The 14,467-nt window shown below is 40.3% G+C and overlaps 1 protein-coding gene across 2 annotated transcripts; it reads left to right on the top strand.

Moving 5' to 3' along the window:
• The first annotated feature begins 2,897 nt into the window (after positions 1–2,897).
• On the top strand, positions 2,898–11,349 carry LOC107843125 (zinc finger protein 593). Of its 2 annotated transcripts, XM_047396026.1 has the most exons (3): positions 2,898–3,177; positions 3,994–4,056; positions 10,953–11,349. In XM_047396026.1, the coding sequence occupies exons 1-3, from the start codon at positions 2,984–2,986 to the stop codon at positions 11,056–11,058; spliced, it is 363 nt and encodes a 120-aa protein (XP_047251982.1). In that variant the 5' UTR covers positions 2,898–2,983; the 3' UTR covers positions 11,059–11,349. The 2 variants fall into 2 exon arrangements, with proteins under 2 accessions (XP_047251982.1, XP_047251983.1); XM_047396027.1 differs by lacking the exon at positions 3,994–4,056.
• The last annotated feature ends 3,118 nt before the right edge of the window (positions 11,350–14,467 follow it).

Raw genomic sequence — 14,467 nt, 5'->3', positions numbered from 1 at the left:
TGGGTTAAGTGGGCCGGTTCAGGATTGTTTTCAACAATTTTACTATTGAACCTGGAACCAGCCCGGCCCACCTAACCCAACCCGGACCGAAACCGGCCCACAACCCGGTTAAACTAGACAGGCCGGTTCCGGCTTGACCCAGCCTGGCCCACTTGACACCTTTATAATACATTTCATCCACCCGTCTAACATGACGTGTAACATCATTATTTAATATCCAGCTAAACACATCGTCGGGTTTCTAAACTTGACACAAACTTTCACTTTGCCACCTAAAGTGGATGTTGTTCATTTTAAACACCTAAATCGGCCTCCAACTATGTCATTTTAGTATCTTTTGAAAGGTGCCTAAGTGAAAGTTACCGCCAATTTTAAGGGGTTGGCAATGTGTTTGGCCTTAATATCCCTATTTCCTTGGATCATTGACCCAAGATACTTGAATCTTTTTCTTTTTTGAAAATGACTTGCGTTCAATCCTCACTTACACATCTGTCTCATGAGTTACGTCGCTGAATTTGCACTCTTAGTGTTTTATCTTAATCTTTCTCAACCTAAACCCTTTAGACTTTAACATTCATCCATAAACCTCTAGCATATCGTTGACTCCACTACGCGTTTCATTAATCCATACTATGTCACTTGCGAATAACATATACCACAACACTTTCCTTTCGATATCTTACCTCTGTTAATCCATCATAAAGACAAAAAGGGGCTATAAATTGATCTATAGTCCTTAGTCCCCCTAATGAAAGCTACATGCACATCTCTAGCCTCAAACAACTCCATAAAACCCCCCTAGAGAGAGTATACTATATGATTTATGTAGATCAATAAACACCATAAATAATTTTTTTTTTCTATATTGCTCACCAATCTCATTAGAAGATCAATGGCTCCTATAGTCAAATGCATTACATGAATTCAAAGTGGTTCTCGAGACACACCATCATCATTCTTATTTTCATAATAGTCTCTCAAACTTTTAAAATGTGGCTTAACAACTTTATACTCTTATAGTTATTGCAATTCAAATATCGATCTTGTTTTTTTTTTTTTTATATATATTTTGAACAATTTTATAAAACCCAATATATATCCTCTTAAGAAGAACTAGAAAGCTCCATTTTAATGGAGTTCTGATCTCATCATTAGACAATCAACAAACACATAAAGCAATACAAAATTAACGTAAACACGAAATTGAAACCACTGAACCACAAAATTAATACTGAAATCCAAAGAGAAAGAAGAATTGAAAAATCAACAACTGGATAGGGGTGGGGGTGGAGGGAAGCTGCTGGAAGGGGACGGGGATGGGGAGGGAGATGTTGGACGGGGTGGGGGGTGGGATGGGGTGATCAATAAAATAAAAAGGAAAACTTTATTCAAAAATATAAATAAAATATGAAATTAAATTATTTAACACATGGCAACATCTGATTGGTGCGTGTATTCACTCTCTTTCTTGTAACTGGAATTCAGCGAAAATGGTGTATTTGCAACGATTTAAGTAAGATTCGTGGGGTAATAGGTCGAAAGTATAGTTTAGGTATCTTTTTGAAAAAGTCGCCCAACATCGGGGACTTTATGTATTTTCTTGTTTTTTCTTTTAATTTAATTCTTGAGTTAATACATAAATATGACCCTAAACTTAACTCCAAATTATAACTTTGACCTTAAACTTTGATAGTGCACAAATAAGACCTTTAACTTTCAAAATCTGAACAAATATGACCTCCGATTTTGCAACCCCATGTGTAAGTTTCACTCGCACCTACGTGGAAAGGTAATCCAATGACACGGTGCCGCATCGTTAAAAGGGCTGACTTGGAGGGAGGTCATATTTGTGCAGTTTTGAATAGTTAAAGGTCATATTTGTGCACTGTCAAAGTTTTGCTTTTTGTGTTAAAAAGACATCATTTTTTTAAATTATTATTATTATTATTATTATTTCTATAGCAGCAACACCTAGTTTTTTTTAATTAAAAAATCGAACCCGCGCAGTAGGTTGAAGGAAGCGGCCAAGAATAGTAAATAACACCACTAGGCTATCTAAGTGTCTTGTTTCATGTGGTTCAACATTAATATACGTACATAAATATAAATTTTCTACCTTATATATATAACGTAACTTTTTTACCGAGGGGGGTCGGGTGAACCCCATGGCAATCACGTAGGTCCGCCCTTGCATTAATTTAATAATGTTTTAATAACGTTAATTTAATAACATTGTAATAACGTTAATTTAATATACTACTACTACTATCCTTAATAACGTTAATTTAATAGCGTTTTATTAAAATATAATTTTCTTATTATTCGTATAGTTTCATCTTTAATTGATATTTAAATAAATTATATTTAGATATATTATATAACTTAAATTCGCCCTCTGTTTTATAATATATATACATATCCGCGCGATTTTTTCATATGAGGCTGACCCATCTAATTAATAAATCTTCAATATTGCTCTTTTTCCGCAATGACAAAAGAAATTAGATGCCATTTTCATCTTTGAGCCGAAAATAATGAAAAAATAATAGTGAAAAGTCATTTAAAGGTCATTTTTGTGCAGTATTGAATAGTTAAAGGTCATATTTATGCACTGTCAAAGTTTAAGGTCATATTTATGTAATATACCCTTAGATTTTAAGTTGGACACGCCCAGTTTTACGTGTTGAACACGCGTCTTGCCACTTAGGATCGGAGGTCATATTTATACAGTGTTGAATAGTTAAAGGTCATATTTGTGTACTGTCAAAGTTCAAGGTCAAAGTTATAATTTGACGTCAAATTTAGGGTCATATTTATGTATAATCTTTTAATTCTTCTATTCTAGATCATATACTACTATTCTAAATAAAACAAGGCCCCAACCAAACCGATGTCGTTCCAATAGAAAACTATATAAATCCCAATTAGGGTTCCGAATTTCCCAAATCGTTCAAAAAAACCCTAATTTGACAGAGAGAAAAAAATGGGCGGCAAGTGTCCACACCGGAGCGTAAAGAAGCGAAGATACTCACACAAGCAATTTCGCCGGGGCAAATTCCTAGTAAAAGGGGACGACGCCGTTTATGATGAACTGAATAAGCCGGAAGAGCAACGGAATGCGTTGCCAGTTGATGAAGATCTTCCTGGAATGGGACAGTATTATTGTATGCACTGCGAGTAAGATAAAAGTGTCTTTTTGAAACTTAATTTATTGTTTTTTGCGTAATTTTTGTGGATTTTAGTGCGTTTTTGCTTCAGTTTTTGCATTTTTGATTTTTTTTGATAATTTATTGTTTGTTGCTTCAATTTTTGTGAATTTTAGTGCGCTTTTGCTTCAGTTTTCGTGAATTTTAGTGCTCTTTGATTTTTTTTTTTAATTTATTGTTCGTTGCTTAAATTTCATGAATTTAGTGCGTTTTTGAAAACTAAAATTTGTTTTGTTTTTGTGTTTTAAGTTGATTGTATGCACTGCGAGTAAGATTAACGTTCTTTTGGAGCTTAATTTAGTGTTAGTTGCTTAATTTTTGTGAATTTTAAGTGTTTTTGAAAGAACAATTGATTTTTTTCTGGTTTGTTTTTAGCTGATATTTTGGGAATGTCATGTAGTGCGAGTAAGATAAACGTTCTTTTGATGCTTAATATATCGTTTGTTGCTTAATTTTTTGAATTTTACTGCATTTTTTTTTAAAAAAAGAGTATTTGTATGCACTGCGAGTTAAATAAGCGTTCCAATTCTTTTGAAACTTAATTTATTGTTCGTTACTTTAATTTATCGGAATTTTAAGGGTTTCTGAAAGAAAAATTTGTTTTTTTGTGTGTGTGTTTTTGGTTGATATTTTGCAAATGACTATTGTATGCACTGTGAGTATGATAATCGTTCTTTTGACACTTAATCTAGTGTTTTTTGTTTTAACCAATCTAGTGTTTTTTGTTTTAATCTCGTGGATTAAGATTTTTTGGGGGGAAGAAATGATTTTTGTTGTGTGTTTGTAGTCGGTATTTTGCAAATGTTACAGTGAGGGATGAGCATTTCAAGACGAAGAAGCACAGGAAGCGGTAAGATGTTGACTGAATTTAGCTTATTTATTGAATAATTGGAGTAAAATTTACTTCTTTTTTGTGGAGTTGAGTAATTATTGGTCTATTAACATACCTAGTGTAATCCCACATGTGGGCTGGGGAGGGTAATGGGTATGTTGCCTTTGCCCTTACCTTCTGAAGGTAGAGAGACTGTTTTTGATAGATCTTTGGCTCAAGTTAAGTGTACTTGTAACAAGTATTGAAAGGAAATATGGTAGTGAAGAAGTTATGTTAATAACAAAATAGAAGAGATGAATAGCAACAATAAATGCTACGGTAATCAAAACAAAGGAAACAATAAGTAATTATTCATTTCTTACCCAGCAACAACATTTTGCTTCTCTCTCTTCCTAACGGCTCTCTCTCTTCCTAACGGCTCTCTTCCTAACGACTCTCTCTCTTCCTCCCTATCCTCTCTCTCGCTCGCACCGGTCACCAGCCCCCGTCGCCGTTGCCGACCGTCGGCGCCGACCCGGCCCGATCTCCGGGCCCGACCTCCGGCCCCCGGCGCCGACCTCCGGCGCCGCCCAAACGGCTCTCTCTCTCTAACGGCTCTCTCTCTCTCTCTCTCTCCCTACCCTCTCTCCCTCCCTCTCGCACCGGTCCCCGGTCCCCGGCGCCATCGCTGACCTTCGGCGCCGACCCGACCCGACCGCCGGCCCCGACCTCCGGTCCCCGACGCCGACCCGACCGCCGGCCCCGACCGCCGACCCCGACCGCCGGCCCGACGGCCGGCCCCCCCACCCCCCACCCTTACCTGTCCTGTCTGTACCCCCCAGCGGGGTACACCAGCCCTCCCCCCACCTCGGCCTTCAGCCAGCCAGCCGCCGCCCGGTCTCCAGCCGCCACCCGCCGCTCCGTCTCCAGCAGCCGCAGCTCCAAGCGTAATCCGGTGACTTCTAACCTTTGTTATTTTCGTTATTTCATATTCCATTTTATTTCATTATTTCATATTCCATTCTTAGTATTATGCTAGTAGTAGCCCCTGTACCTTGACTTGCGTGGAATTTGTGGACATTGTCTGTTGTCTGTTGTTGCTGTTGCTGTGGTCGTTTCTTCTACTGCTTTGGATTGGGTTATTGGCTGGGAACCTGTATTTGGGGCGGTGGGTGTTGAGTCCGGTGGTGTTTGCCCCCTAATTGAGTATAGTTTTGTTTCGGGAGTATTCCTTTGAATTTGTGTGAGCCTTGTATTTCCTTGCTGCTGATTTGATACAACCACCGTGTATATCTGTATATTTTCCTATACTTTCGTGTAGTTGTGGCTGTGGGCGGTAATGGGTGGATAGGGTCATGTTCGAGGGGGTTGGGGAGTGGGGCCGTGGTGGGGGCGGGGGATGAGGAGAGGGCGGGAGTGGGAGGGGGGCCAAGGTTTGGCCGCGGGGGGTAAGTAGAGGGCGGGACGGTAGGCTGAGGGTTGGGTCTTGGAATATAGGGACCCTTCAGGGTAAGTCCATAGAGCTTGTGAAGATTCTTAGGAAGAGGAGGATCAACATTGCGTGTGTCCAAGAGACCAAGTGGGTAGGGTCTAAGGCTAGGGATGTGGATGGTTACAAGCTGTGGTACTCTGGGAGCGACAGGCGTAGGAATGGAGTTGGCATCTTAGTAGACGAAGAGCTTAGAGGTCAGGTAGTGGAGGTGAAGAGGATCAACGATAGGTTGATGACTATTAAGTTGGTCGTTCGGGGGTTTACCCTGAACGTGTGTAGTGCTTATGCGCCGCAAGTGGGATCGGAGGGGGAGGAGAAGATGCGGTTTTGGGAGGCTTTGGAGGAGGTGGTGAGAGGCGTGCCTAGTTCGGAGAAGATTGTTGTAGCAGGGGATTTCAACGGGCACATCGGGGCATTACCGGGAGGCTTTGGTGACGTGCATGGTGGTTTTGGTTTTGGGGAGAGAAATGACGAGGGGGCGACCCTACTGGAGTTTGCGAGGGCCTTTGGGCTGGTGGTGGTGAACTCGGGCTTCCCGAAGAAGGACGAGCACCTGATCACCTTTCGAAGCGCGGTAGCCAGGACTCAGATTGACTTTTTGTTGCTTAGGAAAGGGGATAGGGCGTTGTGTAAGGACTGTAAAGTCATCCCGAGTGAGAATCTTTCGACCCAGCATAGGCGCTTGGTTATGGATTTGGGTATAAAGAAGAATAGAAAGAGGAGGACTAAGGAGTGTAGACCGAGAATTAAGTGGGGCGGCCTGACGCCAGTGAATGCGTGGGAGATAGGGGAGAGGTTGGCGGGAATGGGGGTGTGGGAGTGTAGGGGGGACGTGGATAGTATGTGGGACAGGGCGGCAAGGTGCATCAGGGAGAATGCAAGTGAAGTGTTGGGTGTTTCTAGGGGCCGGGCCGGGCACCGTCGGGGGGATTGGTGGTGGAATGAAGAGGTGGAGAAGAAAGTGGGGACCAAGAAAGGGGCGTATGCTAAGTTGGTGGAAAGTAAGGACGAAGAGGAGAAGCGGGTAAACAGGAAAGAGTACAAGCTAGCGAGGAAGGAGGCGAAGTCAGCAGTCACGGCAGCTAAGACGGCCGCTTTTGAGAGCTTGTATGCAGGGTTGCAGGAGAAAGGAGGGGAGAAAAAGTTGTTTAGACTCGCTAAGGCTAGGGAGAGGAAGGGTCGTGACCTCGATCATGTGAGGTGCATTAAGGGGGAGGACGGTAGAGTGTTGGTGGAGGACGGCCACATTAAGAAGAGATGGCAGTCGTATTTTCATAGGCTCTTGAATGACGAAGGGGATAGAGCTATTGTGTTAGGGGAACTGGAGCACTCAGAGGAGTGTCGGGATTTTAGCTATTGTAGACGTTTTAAGGTAGAAGAGGTTAGACAGGCTGTCCGCAGGATGCGAAGGGGTAGGGCGACGGGGCCGGATGAGATACCGGTGGAGTTTTGGAAGTTCGCTGGAGAGGCTGGTGTAAGGTGGTTGACTGGATTGTTTAATGAAATCTTCAGGACGGCAAAGATGCCCGAGGTGGAGTGCCATGGTCCCTCTCTATAAGAATAAGGGGGACATTCAGAGTTGCAATAACTATAGGGGGATTAAGTTATTGAGTCACTCTATGAAGATCTGGGAGAGAGTGGTCGAGGTGAGGCTGAGACGGATAGTGTCTATTTCGGAAAACCAGTTCGGATTTATGCCCGGCCGCTCGACGACGGAGGCAATCCACCTGGTGCGGAGGTTGGTGGAGCAGTATAGGGAGCGGAAGAAGGATTTGCACATGGTGTTTATCGATCTGGAGAAGGCATACGACAAAGTCCCCAGGGAAGTGCTTTGGAGATGCTTGGAGGTGAGTGGAGTACCGCTGGCATATACCAGAGTAATTAAGGATATGTATGATGGAGCGAAAACCCAGGTGAGGACGGCGGGAGGAGACTCAGAGCATTTCATTGTCCTGACCGGATTGCATCAGGGATCTACTCTTAGTCCCTTTTTGTTTGCGTTGGTGATGGATGTGTTGACGCGGCGCATTCAAGGGGAGGTGCCGTGGTGTATGATTTTTGCAGACGATGTAGTTCTGATAGATGAGACTCGAGGGGGTGTGAATGACAAATTAGAGGTGTGGAGGCAAACTCTTGAGTCTAAAGGGTTCAGGGTGAGCAGAAGCAAGACAGAGTATGTGGAATGCAAGTTTAATGACGTGAGGCGGGAGAATGAGGTAGTAGTGAAGCTGGAAGCACAGGAGGTATGTAAGAGGGATAAGTTCAAGTATCTTGGGTCCGTGATCCAAAGTAACGGTGAGATTGACGAGGATGTCTCACACCGTATTGGGGCGGGATGGATGAAGTGGAAACTCGCGTCGGGGGTGCTGTGTGATAAGAAGGTGCTGCCCAAGCTTAAAGGCAAATTCTACAGGGTGGTAGTCCGTCCGGCCTTGTTGTATGGAGCAGAGTGTTGGCCAGTTAAAAACTCCCACATCCAAAAAATGAAGGTGACAGAAATGCGGATGTTGCGCTGGATGTGTGGACTGACTAGAGGGGATAGAGTTCGGAATGAGACTATCCGGGAAAAGGTTGGTGTGACTTCAGTGGAGTGCAAGATGCGGGAAGCACGATTGAGATGGTTCGGACACGTGAAGAGGAGGGGCATGGATGCCCCGGTCCGTAGGTGTGAGAGGCTAGTGTTGGATGGTTTTAGGCGGGGTAGGGGTAGGCCGAAGAAGTACTGGGGCGAGGTGATTAGGCGGGACATGGAACAGTTACAGCTCACCGAGGACATGACCCTAGATAGGAAGGTCTGGAGAGCGCGAATTTCGGCAGAGGATTAGGGCCAGTTTGGGTCGCTAGTGTAGGGAATTACTTGGTGGGTGTTTTATTCCTGTTATGATTCCGTCTTTCGTGTTCCATGTTTTATTACGAATCTGTGTGCTTTCCTCTGCTTTCCTCTATTTTATATTACTTATGGGTGCCGTATTTATGTTATGTAATCTGCTTCTGTGCTTTACTATGTGTTTGTGTGGTATCTCGTGTCTTGAGCCGGGGTTCTATCGGAAACAGCCTTTCTACTTCATCAGAGGTAGAGGTATGGACTGCGTACATCTTACCCCCCAGACCCCACTAGGTGGGAATACACTGGGTTTGTTGTTGTTGTTGTTGTTGTTACCCAGCAACAACATACCTTGTGCAATCTCACAAGTGGGATCTGGGAGGGTAGAGGGTAGTGTGTATGGAACTTTGCCCCTACCTTGTGAAGGTGGAGAGGATCTTTTGGATAGATCCTCACCTTAAGTAAAGCATAATAACAAGAAGTGTTGAATGCAGTAGTGGAGAACCGTGCTAAAAATAAAGTAGAAGAGAACAATTACAACAACAAACAATACGTTAATCGAAGCAAAGGAAACAACAAGTAATTATTGATTTCTCACCCAACAACAGTGTAATTCCACAAGTGGGGTCTGCGGAGGGTATTGTGTGCTTAGCCTTGCCCCTACCTTGTAAGGTTGTTTTCCGATAGATCCTCGACTCAAGTAAAGCATAATAACAAGTGTTGAAAGGAAATACAATCGTGACGAAGCCATGTATGTTAACAACAGCAAATAATACAGCAATCAAAGCAAAGGAAACAACAAGTGATCATGGATTTCTTATATGATGAGTTTGGTGCATAGATTGAAGTTAAAGTGGGTAGGAGTAGTAAATTTCTTCACTTTATTACTGTGAGGTAATGGAGCTTAAATGCTGAAAATTGATGAATCAGTCTCGGTGAGATGCTTCAACTTGAACTGAGGTTTTGATTTCATTGACTTCAGCAGTCCTTATGTTCACTTATCTCAACGTGGCTGAACAATCTTAACTTGGGTGAGGGGCTAGACAGGGAAGCTATTATGCGATTGTGTATATAACCTAGCTGTTTGTGGGAGGCGGAGTAATTTTAGAGTCTAGATACATATTTTATCCCTTAATTTTAAAAGAGAAGAATTCATTTGGAGACAGATATATAAGGTATATGGTCTTCTCTGCTAGAGAACCATATCAACTTTTCTCAACGTGGCTGAACAATTTTGGTTGAGTGGCTAGAGATGTTTCAGACTTTTAGTGAGATGTTGGCCTCCTGAGGGTGTAGCATAACAATCAATGAAGTGAATGAAGGTCTGGAAGTTAAAGTTTTAAATCCTAGACACCCAATTTAGTGATTTACTTGGCTATTATTTTCCATCTGCACAGATATACCCATTATATGGGCGGGTTGAAACTAGTAGATACCTGGAGTTGTAGTCAAGCTGGATCGTACTGATCATTGTAAAAATTCTTTTTGCCTATTATACTTCTGTACAAGACATAAATTATGTATAGAGACCTTGAACTGACCATTCCTTTCCCGATGGTCTTCCAAGGGCATAGTGTATCTTTTTTTTTTTTTTTTTTTGTGTGTGTGTGGGGGTGGGGGGGAGTTGCACGGAAAGATAGAGGTAACATGCATTCCTTATTAGGAAGTATAACAAACTTAGAAGAACTCAGACTATAACACCCCCTCTCACAGTACAAAAGGAGTAGACCACCTCCTCTAGAATTAATTTTGGACTACAGAATTGGGAAACGTGGTAAGCATGCCTAAACTTACAGGGACCATGATTTTTAAGAGTCCCGGGATCAGGTTGGGTTATATAAAATTGAAGACCGAAGATCATCTCATCTTCTTGTACGGCACCATACTGCATAGCTGATAATTTGTTGTTAAACCATATATTTTGCCAACAAATAATACGAGCTGGTTGTCTAGAGAGTTGTCTGTATGTTACTAATGGAAATAGAAGAAATAATAGTTTTATTCATTATAAAAGAATTTCTTGTAGTAAACTTGGCATCAGTATCTGCCTTATATTCTTTGCAAGTGACCTTTATATTCTAGCCTGTTGGTTTTGATTGCATGGGGATTCCAGACGCTAATAGAGGTTATATACAACGTAGAGCCTCTGCTTTCTTACACACTTGCAGGGATAGGGGGAAGGAATAGATTAGCTTTTCGCAAGTGAATGGTTAAGAGAGAACTTGTGATAAGTGTTAAAGTTCTGAACTTACAAATCTTGTTTTATTCGTCTATCAACTTCTCTATTTCCATTGCATTGTCCAAGTTGGGATTTCTTGGATAATTCAACCTATCTCACGTGGTAAATTGGAGGATTTTGTTTCACAATTGAAAATGTGACGCTTACATAAGAAATTGTATACTGAAATCGTGGGCAAGCACATTTTCATTTGATTTGGCTGTATAGAGATTAGAATTTTCTTTTTTCAGCTAGATGCATCCATCGAATTTGAAACTTGTATGCTTCAAGCATACAAGTTTGACTAGTGAATCGTGAATCCATGGTTTTTAGTGATTATAGTTGGTAGTCTGGGGAAGTGCAAACCTTGTATATTCACATGAATAGTTTTGTTAATGCAGTGTGAAAATGATGATGGGCCCGAAACCGCACACCCAACTTGATGCTGAACTGGCCGCTGGAATGGGCATGCCCGATAATGGTCCAAAGCTAATGTCAATGAGTTAGAGTTTCCCTCGCTCCGTTCACAACTCATTTGGCATTGGTAGAGTTCCCTTGACCCCATCTCTCTCTCTGTCTCTCAGTATAGTAAGTTTAGAGATACTTAGCGGAGCATATTAGCTTGGCGTTTTATGCTTGGTCAAAGATTCACCGCGATGATGCTAGCTAGTGGCCTATGTTTTGGTTTTGTTTGCATCAAACTACAGATTTTGTTTAAAGAATCATCTTTGAATTTCTATGCCAATTTATTCAATTTGGATTTGGCTTCTAAATGCAGAAAGAGCAACAATTCACCAAGTTCTTTGTTGAACTGGAATAGCATTTGTTATTGTACTTTTACTCATTTGATCAACATTTTTTTTTTTGGTTTCCCATCCGGTGTCCGGTGCCCGCATTGGAGCCCCGATTAATCCGGACCGCGCGTTGCAAGGGCCATTAAGGTGGCAGTGCTCCCAACAGAGTTTTCTCCGGTCGACCTCTGGTTAAGGGTCGACATTTGATCAAACATTTTACTGAATTGATTGGTGAATAATCTTGCAGTTCATTGTACTGTAGGGTGTAAATCAGATGAAAATATATTCTCAAATACTCTCAATTTCATTCAAGTTGCTCGAAAAAACTTGTACAGTTTTATAAAATTCTTAGACACTTGAAACAGTATTTCTTTCTGATAAATGGACATTAGCAACTCCGAATCCGTGCGGGTGAGAGGTAATAGGTACTCAGTGAAATAGTTATGCGTGCAGTTAATCTGAACACCATAATTAAGAAATGGATGATTATCACTCGGTGGAATAATTGAGGCGTGTGCGGCTAGTTTGAATGTCATAATTAAGAAATGGGCGATTACTAATTTGGTACTTCCGTTGGTGAAAGGTAACAAGTATTTGAACACCATAATTAAGAAATGGACGATTACCACTATCTGAGCGTCATAATCAAGAAATGGCTGATTACTGACTTGATACTTCCATTGGTGAAAGGTAACAAGTATTGGAACACCGTAATTAAGAAATAGACGATTACCACTCGGTGGAATAGTTGAGGCGCGTGCGGCTAGTCCGAACATTATAATTAAGAAATGGAAGATTACCACCCGGTGGAATAGTTGAGGCGCGTGCAGCTAGTCTGAACACCATAATTAAGAAATGGACCATTACCAATTTGATACTTCTGTTGGTGGAAGGTAACAAGTATTGGAATAAAATAATTAAAAAATGGACGATTACCATTTGGTGGAATAGTTAAGGTCCATGCAGCTAGTCTGAACATCATAATTAAGAAATGGATGATTACTAATTTGATACTTCTGTTGGTGAAAGGTAACACGTATTGGAATAAAATAATTAAAAATGGACGATTACCACTCGGTGGAAAAGTTAAGGCGCATGCAGCTAGTCTAAACATTATAATTAAGAAATGGAAGATTACCACTCGGTGGAATAGTTGAGATGCGTGCAGCTAGTCTGAATATCATAATTAAGAAATGGACCAATACTTCTGTTGGTGAAAGGTAACAAATATTGGAATAAAATAATTAAAAAATAGACGATTACCACTTGGTGAAATAGTTAAGGTGCATGCAGCTAGTCTGAACACCATAATTAAGAAATGGATGATTACTAATTTGATACTTCTGTTGGTGAAAGGTTACACTTATTGAAATAAAATAATTAAAAAATGGACGATTACCACTCGGTGGAATAGTCAAGGTGCATGCAGCTAGTCTGACCACCATAATTAGGAAATAGACGATTATTAATTTGGTACTTCTATTGGTGAAAGGTGTAACAAGTATTGAAGCACCAAGAAATGGACGATTAACACTCGGTGGAACAGTTAAAGCGCGTGCAACTAATCTAAACACCATAATTAAGAAATGGACAATTATTAAGTTGGTACTTCTGTTGGTGAAAGGTAACTAATATTGATGGAAGTTAATGTGTCCGATGAAAGTCTAGTTAAACAACACTAATTCGATCATCTCTATCGTTTCAGTATATTTGAAGGTAAAAGGTAACAAATACTCGATAAAATAATGAAAAAAGGGCTCAATTTATCCCTCTATTTTAAGAATTTGATTAAATATATTTTGTCATATTTTTGGATTAAATTTATCCTCAGTGTCATATTTTGGATCAAATTTATCCTCGATGTTAAGAATTTTTTTACTTGTACTTTCCTCTATCAGAAAAGCCCAAATCCATGTTAAATTTCCCAATTTTTAAAAATTAAAGACCCCATAATTTAACTCGACCCACAAAAAAGACGCAGACAAATATACTCCCTTCCTCTAGTTCTGTTGGTCAAATTTTTTCAATGAGATAAAAGCCATCGGATATTTTCAATGCATAACTCATGAAAAATGAATCTGCATCAGTGCAAACATTTTCTCTAGTTCCATGTTTTTGCCTTGTCCCATTTCATTTACTTTTTGTTCATTTATAAACAACCTACTAACTTTGCACGTCGAAAGAGAAGTATATTTGTTCGTTGGAAAAATTCGATCAATAGAACTGAGGGAGGAATATATTTATTTGTATCTTTTTTATGGATATGATCGGATGGGGCGAATTAGATTAGGGTACGTCTTTTCTTGTTGTTAGGGCTTTGATTCAGTAATAAGAACATTACACATGAATTACGGAGTCAATCACCTTTGCGTCATCTTTTCTTTTCTTTGAGTATCTTACCACGATGCACGAGAAGGATCGTTGGCCGGTTGAGAAAGCTTTATTATACAGATATTCTTCTTTACATTTCTTTTTTTCATCTGCTTCATTAGAATAAAGAATAAACTAAAATAAATTACCATAATGACATGCATAAATAAATTAAATTACGAAGATGAAACAGATATCACGAGTGAAATAAAATGAAGATATCAAAAGTGAAATGAAATTAAGTATCAAAATTCAAAAGAGGGTGACACTATCAAATCAAACTTCAGATAAAAATATTTAAAATTTTCTTGCACAAAATCTATCGGAATCGTATACAAGTTTGTAACTTTATTTGGGTAAATTTGAAGTTTAAAGTAAAACAACTAAGCTTACAAAAACGTATACATTTCATTTACGTCTTTAATATCGGTTCTCATATGGGCTCTTTGTCCACTTATCCCTTTTGATTCGGTTGTAGGGACGGTACACGTGATCTATAAGATGTATGTCACGAGTTCTAACTCTATTACAAATAAAACTAAATATTTGAGTTGTAAAGAAAGGTAGAGCGACGGATTCATATACAAGTTTGTAACTTTATTTTCGTAAATTTGATGTTCTTTCTAATATAGTTAATCTATATCTATATCTATACTATATTAAAAGTGTGAAGAACGTTAGAAATGTTGTTTGAACTTTTTGTCCTTTATTAAAAGTAACTGCTTTAGATAAAATCGTCTTTTCCCTGTTTT

Source organism: Capsicum annuum, chromosome 9 (genome assembly GCF_002878395.1).
Source record: "Capsicum annuum cultivar UCD-10X-F1 chromosome 9, UCD10Xv1.1, whole genome shotgun sequence".
NCBI classification, from domain to species: domain Eukaryota; kingdom Viridiplantae; phylum Streptophyta; class Magnoliopsida; order Solanales; family Solanaceae; genus Capsicum; species Capsicum annuum.
Note: the sequence above shows the minus strand (reverse complement) of the source record. Positions and strands in the feature narration are given on the sequence as shown.